The 18778-nt window shown below is 47.5% G+C and overlaps 1 protein-coding gene across 1 annotated transcript in view; it reads left to right on the top strand.

The window, feature by feature from the left end:
• Positions 1 to 18001, top strand: part of LOC115398262 (RTX-III toxin determinant A from serotype 8-like) — a 60736-nt gene extending 42735 nt beyond the window's left edge. The window contains exons 3-4 of the mRNA XM_030104944.1: positions 17683 to 17925; positions 17981 to 18001. Of these exons, the coding sequence (XP_029960804.1) occupies positions 17683 to 17925; positions 17981 to 18001 (264 nt within the window). The remainder of the gene's footprint in view (positions 1 to 17682; positions 17926 to 17980) is intronic.
• The last annotated feature ends 777 nt before the right edge of the window (positions 18002 to 18778 follow it).

Here is an 18778-nt window from a genome sequence, read left to right as displayed (position 1 = left end):
CTGTGAACCTGTGTCCACTTCAATGGAAATAAAATGATCTCTCGCCCTCTCTCTCTCTTTCCACTGTGGGAGACCAAAAAGTCAGAACACCAGAACCCTGGACGAAGAGTCTGTCTCTTGGGTGGACTAGAGCCGTGCTTGAGGGATCGCAGACAGAACATCAATCGCGGTTGATCCATTGAGACGGCCTGGATTCAATGAGTGCATTCAATTCTAATTGGGCATCAATCCAAACAGCTGATCCATTGATTAACTGAGGTAACCTGGACCCAGTGGGTGTAAGCTTTTACTTAAGCCCGGGCTCCTGCCTTGTGGAACCGGCTCCCAGTTCTGCTCCTTCTCTCATTTCAATGTAATTTCTTGGTATTACTACATGTCATTGACGATTGTTCCTCTTGTAACCTATGTACTCTGTGTTTATATAAGAAATGTACGTAGAAACAAGAACCTGTCTGTCCTATCTCCTCTTTCTGTCCCCTCATCCCAACCGGAACAGCAGAAAGCCGCCACCTCTGAGCCTGGTTCTGCAAAGGTTTCTTCCTGTTAAAAGGGAGTTTTTCCTTTCCACAGTCGCTTATGCTGCTCATGCTGATCTGTTGGGTCTGCTCTGTAAAAGTGTCTAGAAACGACCATGTTGTAATTGGCACTTCATGAATAAAGCTGAATAAAGCTGAATAAAAGTGACTCTGAAGCCATCAGGCTGTAGCTCCGCCTACAAAGACACCCAAAGAGAGAGACACTGGTGGACGCAGAGAGCAGACTGTCTGGAGGGAGGAGAAGGTCTGCCGACAGAGGTGAAAGTATGAATCGCTCCAGTGCTGCCCCGCAATTCAGAAACAGAATAAGGCTAAATAAACTCTTATACTAAGTGAGCCTCCTGGACGCCTCCCTAGGGAGGTGTTCCGGGCATGCCCCACTGGGAGGAGACCCCGGGGAAGACCCAGGACACGCTGGAGACCATGTCTCTCAGCTGCCCTGAGAACGCCTTGGGATCCTCCCAGAGGAGCTGGAGGAGGTGTCTGGGGACAGGGAAGTTTTGGCATCCCTGCTGAGACTGCTGCCCCCGCGACCCGGCCCCTGATAAGCGGTAGAAAATGGATGGATGGATGGATGGATGAATGGATGGATGGACTAAATGATAATATACTGACAATGTGTGTGCTTCATTTTCTATAAATGATCTTTAATAATAATAATAAAATCGATAAATAAACACCCTGGAGTGCCAGAGAAGCTCCCCGAGAATGCGTGGATCAGTGCACACACATGGAACGTGCACCACGTGAGCCCAAAATGTAGCATGAGAGAAAGCAGGTGTGCATCGGTGGTGCGCAGACGCAGACATGGGAAGCCTGAAGCAGGCTTTATTCTGAGGCTCCAGAACGACTTTATCCACTGAATGAAGAGTCCAGGATGCAACCCCTCTCCTCCCCATCAGTGTGTTCAGGGCGACGCCCCGGACTGTCTGAGAGAAGTCCTCTGCCACCAGTCATGTGAAACAACCCTCCACACTGACACCCGTCAGCTCCCCCAGCTGTCCACAGCCAGGCCTCAGACCAGGGGAGGCCGAGCCTTCAGCACAGCTGCTGCTCACATACTACAGACCCGCTGCTGCATACTTCCTGTGATCTAAAGCATTGCTCATTTCTTCTGTTACTGCCACTGATGGTGATCTGTTTTCTCTGAATACACATTGGCTGCCTGCTCATAAATTATACTTTTCAGTGAAGTTATCTAACCTTTGGATAAACAGCTTTTCCAGTATTTCAGAGAAGTGTCAGAGTAGCGATACAGGCCTGGAGTTGGAGACATATTGTTTCTCCCGAGCTTTTCATAACAGGATAACTTGAACAGTGCTCATTTTATGTGGGAATGGACCAGCTGAAAATGATTCTAATCATTTACAGAGATGTTGTCGGTGGCGTCTTCAGTGCTCCTGTGGTGATGCTGAACATTAACAACTGCTCACCGAGTGAAGAGGTCTCACCAGAAATCCAGCTGGCCACGTGGAATGACTCGGCTTTAAACTTCAGGCTTCATCACGCTTGTAGAAAAGACATTAAATGATCAAATTTTGGATTCTTTGAATCAATATCAGGCCATTCAAAGGAAAATCTTTTTTTTTAAACCCAGCCCAAATCAAACCAGCTGGAGAAAGGAGAATTAATGGACTTAAATCCAGCTGCTGTCCTCTCATATACCAGCAGTTAAAAAGCTTCAGATCTCTCAGAGTTTAACTTTTTCCCTCTACATCATCCAAAAAAAGACCAATTCAGATGGAGAAGGACTTTGAGTGAATCTCCCAACTTCACTTCAAACCCCAAGAGTGATATAGTGGATTAAGACCCTGGTGCTGTAGCAGAGCCAGAGTGGGGGCAAGGGGGCGGTCGCCCCAGGGCCCACAAGGTCATAGGGCCCGTTTCATGTCATGTGTTCACATTTTATCGGAAATAAATTATTATAATAAAATGTGCAGTGTGTGCCAGAAGGTATACCTATATGATTGTGGGCTCCAATTTGCCAATTCTTACATTACGACTGTCCATGAATGCATCAGAGCTGTAAGCCAGCGCTGATTGGTTGTGCGGCATGAACCAGTTTTTCTTTTGCACTTGATCTGAACTCTTTGGAGGGAAGTTAAACAGTATGTTAAACACTATGCTAGCCGCTAGCGGTGCTACCCAAAACCTAACATCGGAGCCATTGGTGAGTCAGTGAAACCTTCAAAAGTATTATCTTTATCAGAACGCCGTCGTCTTAAACACCTGCCTATTTGAATGTGCCTTGTGTACAAGAGACCGCCGAGTCTATTTTTTTTCTAATATACGTGAATTCCAAAATCTATAGATAGCCGTGTCTGTATCTATCTGAATAGATTGTGTAATTTTAGACCAGCTGTGTTCATTTTATATTTAAGCTGTATCAAAGATGGTACAGATGTAGCCCCTGACTTTTTATCTGAGCTTTCAGCACCATGGACAGCGGACGCTCGGAGATTGACACCTGTCAGGCTGCATTTGTGTGTATGTGTGTCTGCATGTGTGTGTGTGTGTGTGTGTGTGTGTGTGCATGCATATGTGTATTTGTTCTTCAGAACAAGTTTGTGAACTGGTTTGTGACTTTATTCTGCTTTCTGAGGCATAGAGGTTTGCTTGGCTCAATAAAAGTGAGCGTTAGTGTGTTGTTTGAAGGTAGGATGAGGTATTGGTTGAATGGTAAAATTACTATCATCAGGGCCCATTGAGAATGCTCCACCCCCTCTGTACTGAGACCCACGCTCCGCCTCTGCCCTGGTGTCAATGTTTCCTCTTCTCCATCCATGCATCCAGCAGCATCCAGCAGCAACCAGCAGACTTCAGACGAAACTCTGTCTGCCTTCTTGTGAGTGTTCCAATGTTTTTCTTTTTTCATATATTTTAAATATATTTTAACTGCTACTCTTCAACCATCTGAAGACTTTTATTTCACAATTTGAAGGTTGTTTGAAGGAGTCCATCAAGAGAACTTTAAAGATTTGAGGTTTTACCAGGAACATTTTGTGGTCTGAAGTTTCAGATAGAATGCAGACTGTGGAGATAGAGATGATGAGTAAAACACTTCAAATTCAAACCTTCACTGACTAAACGAATCCTACTCTATTCATCCTCTTTGTTCATCCTTTTTCACCTTTTTCCCTGGGATGTGGTGAATATCCAGGGAGTTGATGGGGTCCAGAATCTTGTTCAGAGACATGAAGGCCTAAAAAATATCTTTGTCTGCAATATAGTGAAGCAGTTTGACATTTGAGATTCTATGTTCAATTCAATTCAGATTTATTTATATAGTGCAAATTACAACATAGTCATTTGTAGGCACCTGTACAGAGAAAACCCAAGAAGAGACTGTGGAAAGGAAAAAAACCCTTTTAAAAGGAAGAACCCTGCAGAACCAGGCCCAGAGGAGAACTATGCAGAACCAGGCTCAGAGGAGAACCCTGCAGAACCAGGCCCAGAGGAGAACTATGCAGAACCAGGCTCAGAGGTGGAGAACCCTGCAGAACCAGGCTCAGAGGTGGAGAACCCTGCAGAACCAGGCCCAGAGGAGAACTACGCAGAACCAGGCTCAGAGGAGAACCCTGCAGAACCAGGCCCAGAGGAGAACTATGCAGAACCAGACTCAGAGGTGGAGAGCCCTGCAGAACCAGGCTCAGAGGAGAACTATGCAGAACCAGGCTCAGAGGAGAACCCTGCAGAACCAGGCCCAGAGGAGAACTATGCAGAACCAGGCTCAGAGGTGGAGAACCCTGCAGAACCAGGCTCAGAGGAGAACTATGCAGAACCAGGCTGAGAGGTGGAGAACCCTGCAGAACCAGGCTGAGAGGTGGCAGCTTTTTGCTATTTTGGTTGAGTTGAGGGGACAGAGAGAGAAATAAATGGGACAGGCAGATTGATTTTTTTGTGTCAACATACATTTGATGTATAAACAGATTTCATAGGCGACAAGAGAAACAAGGGTTAACGACACGTAGTTATGAAACATTGCATGAAAGAAAGGAGAGAACTGAAGTAAAACCAGGAACTGGTTCTACATGGTAGGAGCCCGGGGTTAAGGAACCTGCTGAATCCACTGGGTCTGGGCCGTCTCATTCAATCAATGGATCATGATGCCCAGTTAGAAACTGTTTGCACTGTTGGAAACTGTTTGATATAATTTACCGAATTACAAAAACTCCATCTGGAGTCAGTGCTTTCAAAACGGGCAGAGGACAGGTCGAGGTCCTCAGCATGTTGGCAGAGTGCGGTTTGTTTTATAGTCACTGATTAACTGCAGGCTCTGTCATGTACGTCTGTTACTGCTGTTAAAATTCCCCTCAGTCTTCAGCCTGGGTTCCCTCTTTGCAGCTTTGAAGCGACACTCCAGGCTGGAAGCTGCAGTGTCTCTGGCCCTGTTTGCGGTTCCTGAGGTTCCTCACCTTGTTGTTAAACCAGGGGTTCTGGATTGGGAACACATGGATTGTTTTCCTGGATTTTTCAGGATCTGTGCAGAAACTAATGTAGAACATGACTGAGACTGTGTGGTGGTCCAGATCTGAGCTGTCTGGTCTCGGACCAGACCCTGATCTCCCTACTGGCTTCTCCTGCTAATGAGAGGCAACATGAACAGAGCAATGCTGAGACTGAGGTGACAGCAGGCTCCTGCTACAGGGTGGGCTTTACTCACAGTGGACATTTGGTCCAAAGTCTATCATTCCCTATTTGGACAGTGAATGTTCTGCTGGAAGTTGGGAAGAACAGACCAGGAGTTTGCTTGAATGAAGTCTGCAGCAGCAATGAAGACGGCTTCAGGGTGGGAGACGTGTTTACTAACAGCAGCAGGCAGTAGATCCAGGGCTGGCTTCAGGACCAGATCCAAGGCTAGATCCAGGGCTGGCTTCAGGACCAGATCCAAGGCTAGATCCAGGGCTGGCTTCAGGACCAGATCCAAGGCTAGATCCAGGGCTGGCTTCAGGACCAGATCCAAGGCTAGATCCAGGGCTGGCTTCAGGACCAGATCCAAGGCTAGATCCAGGGCTGGCTTCAAGTCCTGCTGTCGGGTGTTTTATTCTCCTGCTGTCGAGTAATTTTTTTGTAATGTTTTCTAAATGGAACAATCATCTTAAATTATATTTTCATTCTGTGTTTCTAAACATGCCCTGAATGTTTCCTGGTAGTTGATTAGTCTTTGCTTTGAACCTGATTTGTGCCGTTTGACGTTTTATTTGATCAGGAAACAGTCTTGTCTGCAGAAACAATGAACGTGTGTGTGTGTGTGTGTGTGTGTGTGTGTGTGTGTGTGTGTGTGTGTGTGTGTGTGTGATCTCTATCCGCCAGTCTGTTAATGACCCCAAATGCTCTTTTATGAAGGATGAGCAGTGATTGTAGACTCTTGAAGCTGTTACCCCAAACCTCAGGACAATATTTTCAGTTGAGGGAAACTAGAGATCCGTACAGAACGTGAAGTGAGTTGATCAAGAACCTCTTTGCTTTTAGTATTGCAGTTGTTTGGAGATTTTAGAATGTCGACGTCTTATGTGAGGTTTCCAATTTTCATAAAAATGTGGTTTCTGATATCTTTCCAATGTCCGTCCCATCGATGTGGACCTTTGTGTAATTTTTCTGTCGTTCCTAAATGATTTTGTTATGCTTAGATTTAATAATTGATTTGTATGAAGCCATGATTTTAATGAATTTATTTCTGAGTTAACTAATTCAAGTCAATCCTGCTTTATTTATACCGTGTCAATTACACCACAGTCATTTCTCCCACGGGGCCCAGCCGGGCTCAGCTCGAAGGGGCCTGACCTCCGGTGGAGCCACCATCCGCCAAGGGAACCGTAGGGGCCGGGTGCAATGTGAATTGGCTGGCAGCCAACGGCCGGTTGCCCCAGCGACCCAATCTTCAGACACAGAGGCTAGCTCTAGGGACATGGACTGTCACCTCGTTGGGGGCGAAGGAGCCCGAGCTTGTGAGGGAGATCGAGAGGTATTGGCTAGATATAGTCGGGCTCACCTCCACACACAGCTGGGGCTCTGGTGAGCCCCACAGCTCAGCGCAATGAGTTGGAGTTCACCCCAGTGAACGAGAGGGTCTGGTCGGGGATAGGTGCCTCACTGTTGTCTCGGCTTACGGGCCGAACAGCAGTGCAGAGTACCCGGCCTTCTTGGAGTCCCTGGGAGGGGCGCTCGGTTCGCAGCCGAGTGTGAAGCGACAGGGATGAGGATCAGCACCTCCAAATCCGAGGCCATGGTCCTCGACCGGAAGAAGGTGGCTTGCCCTCTCCAGGTCGGTGGAGAGACTCTGGCCCAAGTGGAGGAGCTTAAGTATCTCGGGGTCTTGTTCACGAGTGGGGGACGGATGGAACGTGAGATTGACAGGTGGATCGGTGCAGCGGCTGCAGCGATGCGGTCATTGTATCGATCCGTTTTGGTGAAGAAGAAGCTGAGCCGAAAGGCGAAGCTCTCGATTTACCGGTCAGTCTACGTTCCCACCCTCATCTATGGTCCTGAGCTTTGGGTCATGACCGAAAGGACAAGATCCCGGATACAAGCGGCTGAAATGAGCTTCCTCCGTAGGGGGGCTGGGCTCCCTTAGAGACAGGGGGAGGAGCTCCGTCACCAGGGAGGAGCTCGGAGTAGAGCCGCTACTCCTCCACATCCAGAGGAGCAGCTGAGGAGGCTCAGCACCTCTTTAGGACGCCTCCTGGACGCCTCCCTGGGGAGGAGTTCTGGGCATGTCCCACCGGGAGGAGACCCCGGGGAAGACTCAGGACTCGCTGGAGAGATCGTGTCTCTCGGCTGGCCTGGGAACTCCTCGGGATCCCCCTGGAAGAGCTGGAGGAAGTGTCTGGGGACAAGGAAGTCTGGGCATCCCTGCTGAGACTGCTGCCCCCGAGACCCGGCCCCGGATAAGCGGTGGAAAATGGATGGATGGATGGATGGATGGATAGTCTATGGCAGGGGTGTCTAACCTTTTTTGACCCAAGATCTACTTTTCAAGTTGCAAAGCCCTTGGGATCTACCTCGTTCAGCGCCACCCCCGCAGTCGCACCGCTGTTTCTCATGCATGGAGCGCTGCGTGCGCACACACACTCGCTTGATCACGCGCGCACATTGCTCTCTTCTTTCTTTTATTATATTGCAACTTTTTTTTTTTTCCCCTGCACCTCGCAGTCTACCTGGTGACACTCCAGTCGGAGCACCCCTGGTCCTGGTGTTGAAGGCTTTTTTAAAATCAGTGAATAATCCTGCTGTATCTCTCTTTTGGTTGATGGTATTTGTGATGTGTTTAATTCAATCTAATATTGCCAGTGATGTTGACCTTCTTCTCCTAAATCCATACTGGCCATCATTAACAGATGATATTGACACATTTCTATAATCTGCTATTAAAAAGTTTCTCAAGAGTCTCAAAATTGTGGAAGTAGTGAGACAGGTCTGTAGTTTGTTGATAAATGTTTGCTGCCAGCTTTATACGCAGGTGAAGGTCAGTCCTGAAAGATTTCAATACTTGAGCCTGATGCTCTGTTCATACTACTATTAATTTTTTCCTTTGCATATTGAGAGTGTAACACATTGTAAGACATTGTCGATCGCTGCGGTCATGTGATCCATCACTCTGAATTTCAGGTGTTTGTTTCCACATGAGGCCGCTCCTCTACTGCCTTTGTTTTTTCTGTTCATATATCTAAGTCCATAACCCTCCATCTCAGAGTTCATTCCCTTATCTGTGTTCCATCAAGTTTCAGAAATGGTGTTCACACTAAATGGTTGTGAGAACAGTTGCAGATATTCCTTCTAGTGATTGAAATTCACCTTCAGTCTTCTGCTACTGAAATGCAGAGTTGTCGGTTTCTAACCTGTGTTAACGCTCCTGCTCAACTGTTCTGCAGTAGAGGAGTTGCAGCTGCCATGATGGATGAGAAGAAGTTATCGTCCGGCTGGGAGTTATTCTGATGAGTCCAGTTCCAAATGAGTATGTTCCATCATATTTTTCAAGACCAGGAGTCCACCGTCCTCAGTGTCTTCATACGTTTCCACCAGGAGGAGGAAACGTCTCATTCAGTCTCCATCCGTCCACTCTTCTGTTTATATCGCTCCCAGTCTTTCATCCTAACCTTTTTGACCTCGGGCAGACCATTCAGTCGTATCATTATTTTGCAGTTTCTGGTCGATGTTGCTTGAATCTTGTTTTGTTTTTTTTTAACCTACGTGCCTCTCTGGCAGTTTCTGCCTTCTTTCTTGTCAGACGCTCATTTAAATCAGCATCATCCATCCATCCATCTTAAAAGCGAAAGCATCCAGCATAAAAACAGAAATACAACGAGAGCTGTTCCTTCAGGCTGCTGCTGCATCACAAGCAGTGCAGAACTGGGAAAAACTTACCCACCTTTATAAATTAAAAGAAATTATTGTCACATCAAAGAAAACTTTCCAAATGTCGATTATAATACGACTTGTCTGATGTGATGTTTGTCTGCAGGATGGTTCTGAAGGTCTTCCTGCTCTTCGGCCTCCTCATCCTCACGGAGGGCTTCAGTAAGTAGAAGATCTCTATGGAAATCTACTTTCTGCAGAACCAGACCCAGAGGAGGAGAATCCGTCTAGAACCAGTCACAGCCTCACTTCTCTCAGCCTCCTGGTGTTTCTTTCAGTAGAATTCAGGTGAGGGTGGAGGTCTGAGTTCCAGCTCAGCTCCACCTTCAGTCCAGCACAGACTGAAAACCAGCAGAACCTTCAGAGAAGTGAGAAGTGTGTAAGAACCTGGATGAGAGTGAAGTTTCTTCTGCTTGGACAGATCTGGCAGAAGACGAGTGGGAGGAGCTCGGTCCTGACGTAGCTGCCCTGCACCGCCTCCGAGGACTGTCCCATCACATGTCCCACCACAGTCTGCAGGGGTTCTCCGCTCAGAGGTAACAGAACGTCACAACACACACTCAGCTCTCAATCCATGGTCTGGACCAGGCGACTGAAACCTGATCAGAATCATGTTCTCCAGTTTAACTGCTGCTCCTCTTCAGAGCTCTTCCCTCGCTCGTCTCTGACGCCTCCATTATTCCACAACGCTTCAAGACAAAACTCTTCTTTTAGGAAAGGATTTTCATTTAGAACGTTTCAGCCACTTCCCTGACCACGGAACCAACACTGAGAACCATGAAGTTCTAATTCTGGTCCACTAGTTGGTGCTGTTGATTGTTTCTGTAATGAAACCATGGAGAACAACACACTCTAAACATTTCAATAGGAGAACATTCCCACGGACAGAACACCAGGCTGGACTGGTGTTACGGTGACGTTCTGTTGGCTGTTTGACAAAATACAGTACATGAGCACGACGACGACTTACTACGGCCATGAAGGGCAGGACCAGGACCAGAACCAGAATCTGGACCACCAGCAGAATCAGGACCACCAGCAGGAGTAGGATAAGGAGCAGAATTTCTTAAAAGTTGCATTTTCTCATTTCCTTGGAGACAGAGCCTGATCACAAGTGTTTTCTAAAAGTTCCACCTTGGGCACCATTTTGAAAATGTGTTTTCAGCGGCTCCGACCAGCCTTGTCGTGTCGACGGTTCCTCACTGCTGCTGTTTCCTCTCAGAGTGTCAGGAAGACTCGGACCGGCATTGTGGAGACTGAATCTGGACCATGTTTGTTCCATTAACCATTCCTTTCTGTGTTACGATACTGATGGCGTTCTAGCGGCTGTGCGTTCTCTGTCTGAGTTCATTTGGAGGAGGTTAGTCTGCCGTAGGCTGTGTGGCTCTGGGAGGGGGGAAACCACTGAAATCAGCTGTGCGTTCTTGTGTAGGATGTTTACAGCTTCACGTGTTGTTGACTGAATGTTCCCTGCATGTTGGAAGTTCTTACAGTATGCTTCAGTCCTGTGAACGTCCAGCAGATGTCACTGTTAACTGGCTGTGCATCACTTATTCAGTATTCAATATGTTCTGGCTAATTCAGTTAGTATGAAGTTAAATTCATGTTTAGATTGTAGATTCTGAAAGTATCTTGCCACGCATCTTGATTAATAAAATATGTGGTCGATTAGTTTAATGATCGTTACCTTCTTGTTGTAGCGCCACGAAGACCCGCACCCGCAGATTCAGCTATGAAGACGTCATGAACCCATTGCGGCCTGCCTCCTGGAATCCTCCAGCTTTCCGAAATGAAGACGTGACACATGACTCCCGAGCCTCGTTTGTGTGTCGTGGACGCTGTGCCAAGGCGGGCGTCACCACTTCACCAGGGTCAGTCTCCAGCGGTCCTCAGCGACGCAGAGAAGCAAAAACCCCAAACCAACAAAACAAACCTTCAATCAGTGTGTGTGTGTTCCTTCTGTCTTATTGTGTTGTCCTGTTTCAGAGCTGACGATCCGATGAGTTGGCTGAAGACTCTTCAGAGATGTGATAACTTCATCGCTTGTGTCAGTCGAAGGGAACAGGTGAGTGGATTCTCTCAGGAAGAGCAGGAAGCATTTGACAGTTCAGTGCAGCTGCTGCCTTCCTCCATGTTGACCTGATGTTGCAGAACTTGAACAGAGAGTTTTGATCAGGGATGATCAACAGGTCCAATCACAGCAGTCTGATGCAGAGACACAGCAGCTGCAGACAGCTGATGAACTTCAACTGTGTCCAGATTCAAACTCAGAAGTGCTGAATCACTGTTGATCAGAGTCTGCAGGGGTTCCTCTGGTTGCCATGGAGACAAGGAGCAGATAAGTATATTTTATATGTAGGAGCAGATTTTTCAGAGGGATATATGGTGGAACATGGAACTCCTCAGGGGAGTGTCATTAGTCCTGTGCTGTTCTCTATGATGATAACTTCTGTGTTCTCACTAGCTGATGGAGATCCTGGTAAATCTCTTTATGCTGACGATCTAGCTCTGTGGAGAAGGAGAGGAATATTAAGCATGTGGTGAAGAAACGGCAGGAAGCAGTGCATTTGTTTGAAAAATGGTTCTGGTCATGGGGGTTTAGATTTCCGATCAAGAAAACCGAAGTACTACGGTTCTTCAGGTAAAAGTTGTTGAAGGGCAGCTGACCTTGAACAGGCCGGCAATCGAAAGAGTTCAGGTATTTAAGTTTGTAGGGGTGTGATTTGATGAAAGGCTGACATGGAGGGAGAACATAACCAGGACAGAGACCATGAGGTGTTTAAGGGGGTCACAATGGGGAGCGAGCAGGGCACCAATTAAGAGTATATGTGGCATTAACTTCTCCGACAGGGAGACCTGGACGGGGTGATTGGGATGCAAGCAGTGTGCCGTTATGATAAACACCTGGGTATCGTCCTTGACAATCAACTGACTCCTGAGGTGATCCTGAGAAAGTGTCACCAGAGGATGTACCTGCTCACTAAACTGAACTCCTTTTCATTGTACTGAAGATGTATTGCACATTCATTGAAAGTGTTATCTCTTTCTATACCCTGCTCTCCATCTGAGCACTGTGGACGGGCAGCAGGACTGTGGCCCGTCTCACCGCATTCTCAGCGACTCAACACGGCGAGTTATTGTGCATATGAGACCACCCGTGTCCTTTGCACTACGATTCCCATGATTCTTTGCTGCCTGGTCACATGACCACACCTCCAATTGCTCGTAGCTAAGCTAATCGGTTCAAACAGAACAACACACATGGAGCTTCAGGCACATTCTACACCTCTAACCTGTCAGTCACCATGATCACACAGTCTGTTATTTAATGCAACGAGGAATAGTTGTGGGCAATCATTATTAGTTAAAAGGCAAAACTTCGTTCATTAAGAAAAAAAAACTGCAGTCTGTGACGCACATCAACTTCCTTCCGGGTCAGAGGTCACAGTCCGCGACTGGTTGTCAAGGACGCAGCGGAGAGATAGCTCTGCAGAGAACGCTGTCAGGAGGCACGTAGGAACGAAAAAACTGCAGATCACATCCATAAATGGAGTGAAGACCTTGAAGATAAAGAGTATATTCAACTCAAGAGAAGCATTGTGTAAATTACAATACAGACATTTCTCCATTCTATAGATTTGTTTTTTGTTTTTATTGTAGTTCATATTGTGGCTTCTGATCTGTTTCAGAAACTATTTCAAAGGTTTTGTTCTGTTTTGAAAATAAAACTTTAGTCATTCAATGCAGAGAATTGTATTTGCAGTCCAATGCAATTATTAAGTACAACTCACTCCGCTCAGCTGTGTTCCGCTCAAAAAAAACGAAAAAAAACCCTCCCTCAGTCCGTGATATCAGTGACATCATTTGCATGGCCACTAGGGGGCGCGTGATTTTAAAACGTACCCCGTGGTCTTGTAATTTGAGGCATGAATTAAAGACCACTGTGGTCATTTGAGTTGGAGGACTTGTTGCAATTTACAATAACATGCATAAATATATTATTCAGTTATTTTACTTGTATCTTATTTTCTTGTGCTTCCTGGTGTCGGGGTTTACTTTGGGTAATTCGTATTAAATTACCGAAGTATCGATTACCGGGAGTAATTGATTACTTTGAGTAATTTATTAGCTTATTGAGTAAATTGTCATTTGCCAATTAATAATTACAGCCCTCACTGACAGAGTCAGAGCAAAAGGCCATGTCGAATCTAATGTGTGTGTATTTATGAAGTCTTCCGCTCACAGGCGGGGTGATATCTTCATTCTTCGGGGTCACACATCCCTGGAGCTGGTTTGGGCTGGTTGGGCCTCTGCTTCTCTCGCACTGATGTGGATAGGGTGTTCCTCCTGTTGTCCCAGCACAGTCATTAACAGTGAATCAATAATAATTACAGTGTAATAAACCGTTTAAGGTGAAGGTGAATTTATCTCAAATTCAGTTATTAACACGAATAAACTGTTCATTAATAATGTCAAGTAATCAGCTATTTGGGCAAGAGTACATGAGGCCTGGGTTAATCCATGAGAAGACGCGGAACTGATGATCCGGGCGGGATATCAGCATTAAATAATGAGCGGGACTTGGCAGGCCACTTCCATTTTGGGGAGCGTGTCCCATGAGCCCCCTCATTCGGAGGGCCATCCCCGTGTCTGATTTCGCCCCACCGTGGGGGCTTGAGATGTGACGCCATTGTCTGTCTGAGGACGACAAAATGGCGCTGGCCTCATGGTGGGGGAAGAGCGCCTCCTTTGTTCTATGTGTGAAGATCAGGCCTGCCGTGTGCTGAGGGCTGGAGGCCTGTGGCCTAGTTCTCTGAGGAATATTTCCATCAATGCGTCCCCAACACTGGAATGTGCCACTCTTGCCCACTGAATTGCCCCTCAGGGATGAATCGAATTTTCTGAGTGTGTTTCTACCCACCCGTATGGTTGTGAGCTCCGCGTCATGATCAAAAGGACAAGGTCTTGGATACAAGCGGCCAAAATGAGCTTCCTCCATAGGGTGGCTGGGCTCTCCCTTAGAGACAGTGGGAGGAGCCACATCACCAGGGGGGAGGTCGGAGTAGAGCTGCTACTCCTCCACATCCAGAGGAGCAGCTGTGGAGGCTTGGGCATCTATTTCGGTTGCCGAGTGGACGCCTCCCTGGTCAGGGGTTGTAGGCATGTCCTGCTGCAAAGAGGACGTGGCCTGTTTCTTGTCTCCTGCTCTGCCACAAAGAAGAGAGAAAGAGATCTGAAATTTAAGGGGAAAAAAAATCCTAAATATCCCCAATTATTGAGGTGGAAATTTGAACTGTATAAATACTATCAGAGGACGATTGTGTCGGCAAATCATGGTCAGTGGAATTGTTGTGGGCTCCATCGAGCTCGAAAAATCATGGGCGGGTTTGAACCGTGGGTCTTTGGTCAGGGAGCTGCAGTGCCGGGCATGGCTGTAGAGGCCGATACGGCATCCGCAGATCCTGCTGCAGGGGGGACGTCAACGGTCTCCACTGTCTGCGGAGTCTCTTCCCTCAGCGGGTGTCTCTTCTCTCCTCTGCTGTTCAGAGGACATTCTGGGTGATGGTCCACCAATCAGAGCGGTCGGAGGCGGCTGACTCCAGGTCCGAGGGGTCGAAGCCTCAGCCTTGAGGTCACGCTTGCAGACGTCCTTGACCTGAGAGCTGGACGTCCCTTTGACCTGTCTCCAGTAGCCAGCTCCCCGGACAGTCATTCTTTTGGGATGCGGCCATCATCCATTTGGATGACGTGGTCAAGCCGTCACGAGCCTCTCTGGGTCAGGATGGAAAACATACTGGGCACATCTGCTCTGGCAGGACGTCCACGTTGGAGACACGGTCCTGCCAAGTGATGCCCAGTAGTCTGCGAAGGCAGCGTTGGTGGAAAGCGTTCAGCCGACATTCCTGACAGGAGTAGAGGTTCCAAGTTCCACTGTCGTATAGGAGAGTGCTCAGTACCAGGCCTGGTAGACACTTATCTTACTGTAGGTGGTCTGCATGGAGGTGTCCCAGACACGCTTCACCAGACGGGCCATCACTGTCGACGCCTTGCCGATACGGGCATTCAGTTTGGCATCTAGGGAGAAGTTGCAGGAAATGATCAAACCAAGGTAGGTGAACTTGTCCACCACCTCAAGGGTGTGGACTTCGATGTTAATACTGGGAGCACTACTGACATCCTGGCCCAGGACCTCGGTCTTTTTAAGGCTGATGGTGAGGCCAAACTCAGAGCAGGCACCAGCAAGGCAGCTGATGAGACGCTGGAGCAATTCCTCAGTGTGGCCAACAAGACCAGCATCATCAGCAAAGAGCAGCTCCCTGATGAGAATGTCTTTGCTATGAGGCGTGCCAGGTTAAGGAGGCCTCCGTCACTCCTGGTGTGGAGGAAGACACGGTTGTTGGGGTTTACCATTGGTAATTGGAAATAAATTACTAAAGTATTGATTACCGAGAGTAATTGATTACTTTAAGTAATTTAGTTACTTATTAAATTGAGTAAATTGTTATTTACCCATTAATAATTGCAGGTCATTAACAGTGAATCACCAATAACAATCAAACTGTTTAACGGAATACTATGAAGATTTTTGACCCACGCCCTATCCCTATCATTTACAAAGTGAGACAAGCTCATAATTACCTTTTTCGTGTCTCTGTATCCAGTGGCTGTCTCCCAGCTGTTAGCATTGCATTTAGCTTAAGTCATTCGCTGGAAGTCATAGGAGTCAGAGCCAGACTGACGAAAGTGGACAAAATGCTCCTTCCAGTGGTTCAGGGGACGGCGTATTAGCACGTGAAGTAATTCCAAATGGTTATAAAACATTTTAAAAGACGTGTTTTCTTTTCAACCCTTTAAAATAACGTTTTGATACACATGCGCAGTGCTCCACGGAAGGATATACTGGCGCACATCAGTAGCAGCCGGAAGGAGCAGAGGTAAATAAAAGTGCGCCCGGTGAGTTTTGTAAACCAGTTCCAGCTGCTACGGCTGCTGGAACCAAATTGGAAATGGATAAATTACAGAAAATGAGCTGAGAGAAGTTGTGAATTATGCATTGAATTAACCGGTGGTTTAATTAATAATTCCAGGGCATCACCTCAATTAGAGGAAATCAATTACCAATTTTCAGTCTCAAAGATGGAAAGTTAATTTAAGCTGGTTGTTAATCTTCGGATAAACAACTGTTAAATCATCAGAGAAGCGTGAGATCGAGCATAGACTGTCACAACCATCAACATTGTCACAAAACACAATCAAAAACCACTATGAATCGTCCAGTTCAATTAATGAGCGTTTATGAACAATGTCTATTACTAATCAACACATTTAATAACCAAACTGAACTGATTCAAAGCATGCAAACATCTGTGTGTGTGTGTGTGTGTGTGTGTGTGTGTGTGTGTGTGTGTGTGTGTGCGCGCGTCTGGAGACGCATGAGCGGGGTTTCACCTCATTGACAGCACGACCCGGCGGGGGTCGGCTGTGTGGTCCTGTGTGCGGTAGGAGTTTCTTCTCGAAGGAGGAGGATGAGTGTTAACCTCGTCCAAACCGTCACCCGAAAAGGAGGGGGAACTCGGGTTCCACCCAGGTGAGCGTATGTGAGCTGCAGGTGTGTGTTTGGAAGTGAGAGTGTGTGCGTGTGCGTGGAGTGTGTGCGTAATTATAGAGAGCAGGGGTGTCTCTCCTGATCCCGGCTTCCCCAGAAGGGGTAACGGGTGGGGGGGCAGAGAGAGAGAGAGAGAGAGAGAGATCTACGTTCTTGACCGAGAGAGGGAGGGGGGACGAGCGACATGTAGACCCGGCCCGTGCGTGGATTCACCAGGTGTCTTAAGCGCGCATCCTCGAATTTACTAAGCTCGGGTTAGTAAAGAAAGGAGGGAATGAAAGAGCCGCAACGCAGCGCTGGCCGTGTTGCTCCGTGGATCTGATATGAGAGGGGAGCTGCGTACTTGTGAGCGTGTGCACCAGAGGGAGAATAAAAGAGAGGAAGAAAACAGTCAGACGCATTAAATGAACAGACTTCAACCCAGTTCACAAATAAGACACAAGCATAACTGATCACTTCTATCTAAGCCCACCCAGGTCTCAAGCCTTGTGTGATGAGTGACTTAACGAGCAGCTCTGAGCTGCTCTGTGTGTGTCCTGTTGGCTGATGAGCCGTGTCCGGTTGAGTTGGGACCATCGTCCCAACTGGGTCGTCCAGTTGGACTTAAGTGGCTCTTTTTGGGGTTTTCACGTGAAGAAAGCGGTCCATTCCTTCCTGACCAGACGCTCTGGCTGCAGGGGGAGAGTGGAACTGTGGTGGCGGTGCGGCCCTGCTGGTGTCTAGGTCCGCTCTAGGGCAGCTTCTGTCGTTCTGCTCGGCTGATGAGGAGAAGGACTCACCAGTGAAAGAGGAAGGGTCGGTTCCGTCGCGTCCCACCAGCGGGACGGTTCAGGCGTTGATTATTCCGTTAGTTGGACCATGTGTCCACTTTGGGAAAAAACAGGAAGACTGCCGGTCTCGGTGGAGTCTCGATTCAATTCAATTCAGCTTTATTTATGAAGTGCAAATTACAACATGGTCGTTTCTAGACACTTTTACTGAGAAAACCCAACAGATCCACATGAGCAAGCATAAGCGACTGTGGAAAGCCTGTGCTCAGGCTTCCTTCACAGGAAATGAGGAGCTGTAAATATCAGAGTGTGTGACCACCTTGAAATTGACTTTCATAACAAATTGTATGAGGAAGTTTTACAATGTGTTGATATTTTTTACGTATTCTCAATGTTATCTTGTTGTGTTTTGTAGGACTTGGACAACTTCCTGGCAAAGATTGAGGAGCAGAAGGTTGAAGACTGGCTGATCAGCGCTTCAGAGATCTCACACAGCTACAGCCAAAAGCTTCTGGTCTTGACTGATGAAGATAAGTCCACCAAAGCCAGAGCCCAACAGGAGTACGACACCGATCCTCATTACTCAGCTGTCATCAGCAAAGGGTGCCTGCTCAATGACTCTTGTCTACCAGAGGTGGACAGCTCCACTGTGGTCAAGGTATTTGGACGTGTTTCAGAAGACGGACTCACTGTGTCGGACCTTTCTGGCTCAGCTCTTGCCGATCTGCTCTTGACAACACCACTGAGAGCAGCTCCAGTTTTCTCTCTGGATGGAAACACCACCACGGACTTCCAACACAGCTTCATTCGTGTTTCCATGGCCCGGGCCCTCCAAGCAGTTCTGGAAATAAACCATGGCAATCATCACATTTACCAGGTGATGGATCAGCCCAACTCAGTCTCCTCCTACCACATTCCACAAAGAGCAGTTGATCACAGTACACTGTACGACCACCAGCAGATCATCATACTGGAATATCACCCTGTGGTTCAAGAAGCTGCAACTTCTCTATATGAGAAGCATCCATCAGTCAGCTCAGTCTACCAGCTGGATAAGAGCCACAGACTCAAACTGATTCATGGTGAATCCACTCCTTTGTCTGCGGACAGCAGGCTGGTGCTGGTCGGCCACGGGGCCCGAGATGGCTCTGGAGAGATGAGACTGGCGGGGTTCACACCCGAAGACGTGAGTAGAATCATTCAGAGGACCTCCAGGGTCAGCGACACCATCAAAACTACCAGTGTGGTGGGATGTGAGGTCGGATCAGATCCAAACTTTATCAAATCTCTGCTGAAGGAGCTCCAGACCGCCGGCATCAAAACCCAGCTGCACGCGAGGAATGCTGTGCTCCAAGTCCGACACACCGGAGAGAAAATCACCCAAGAACTCTCTCCAGATGGAGTGCAGTGGAAACATAAAGATGACAGCAAGAAAGTGGTTGCAACTCTGGACCGGAATGGAGAGGTCGTCATCAGAAATGAGGCTGCTAGTAAAGGAGAAGCAGTTTTCA

Source organism: Salarias fasciatus, chromosome 12 (assembly GCF_902148845.1).
Source record: "Salarias fasciatus chromosome 12, fSalaFa1.1, whole genome shotgun sequence".
NCBI lineage: Eukaryota > Metazoa > Chordata > Actinopteri > Blenniiformes > Blenniidae > Salarias > Salarias fasciatus.
The sequence above is the reverse complement of the archived record's forward strand: the minus strand, read 5'-3'. Positions and strand labels throughout refer to the sequence as shown.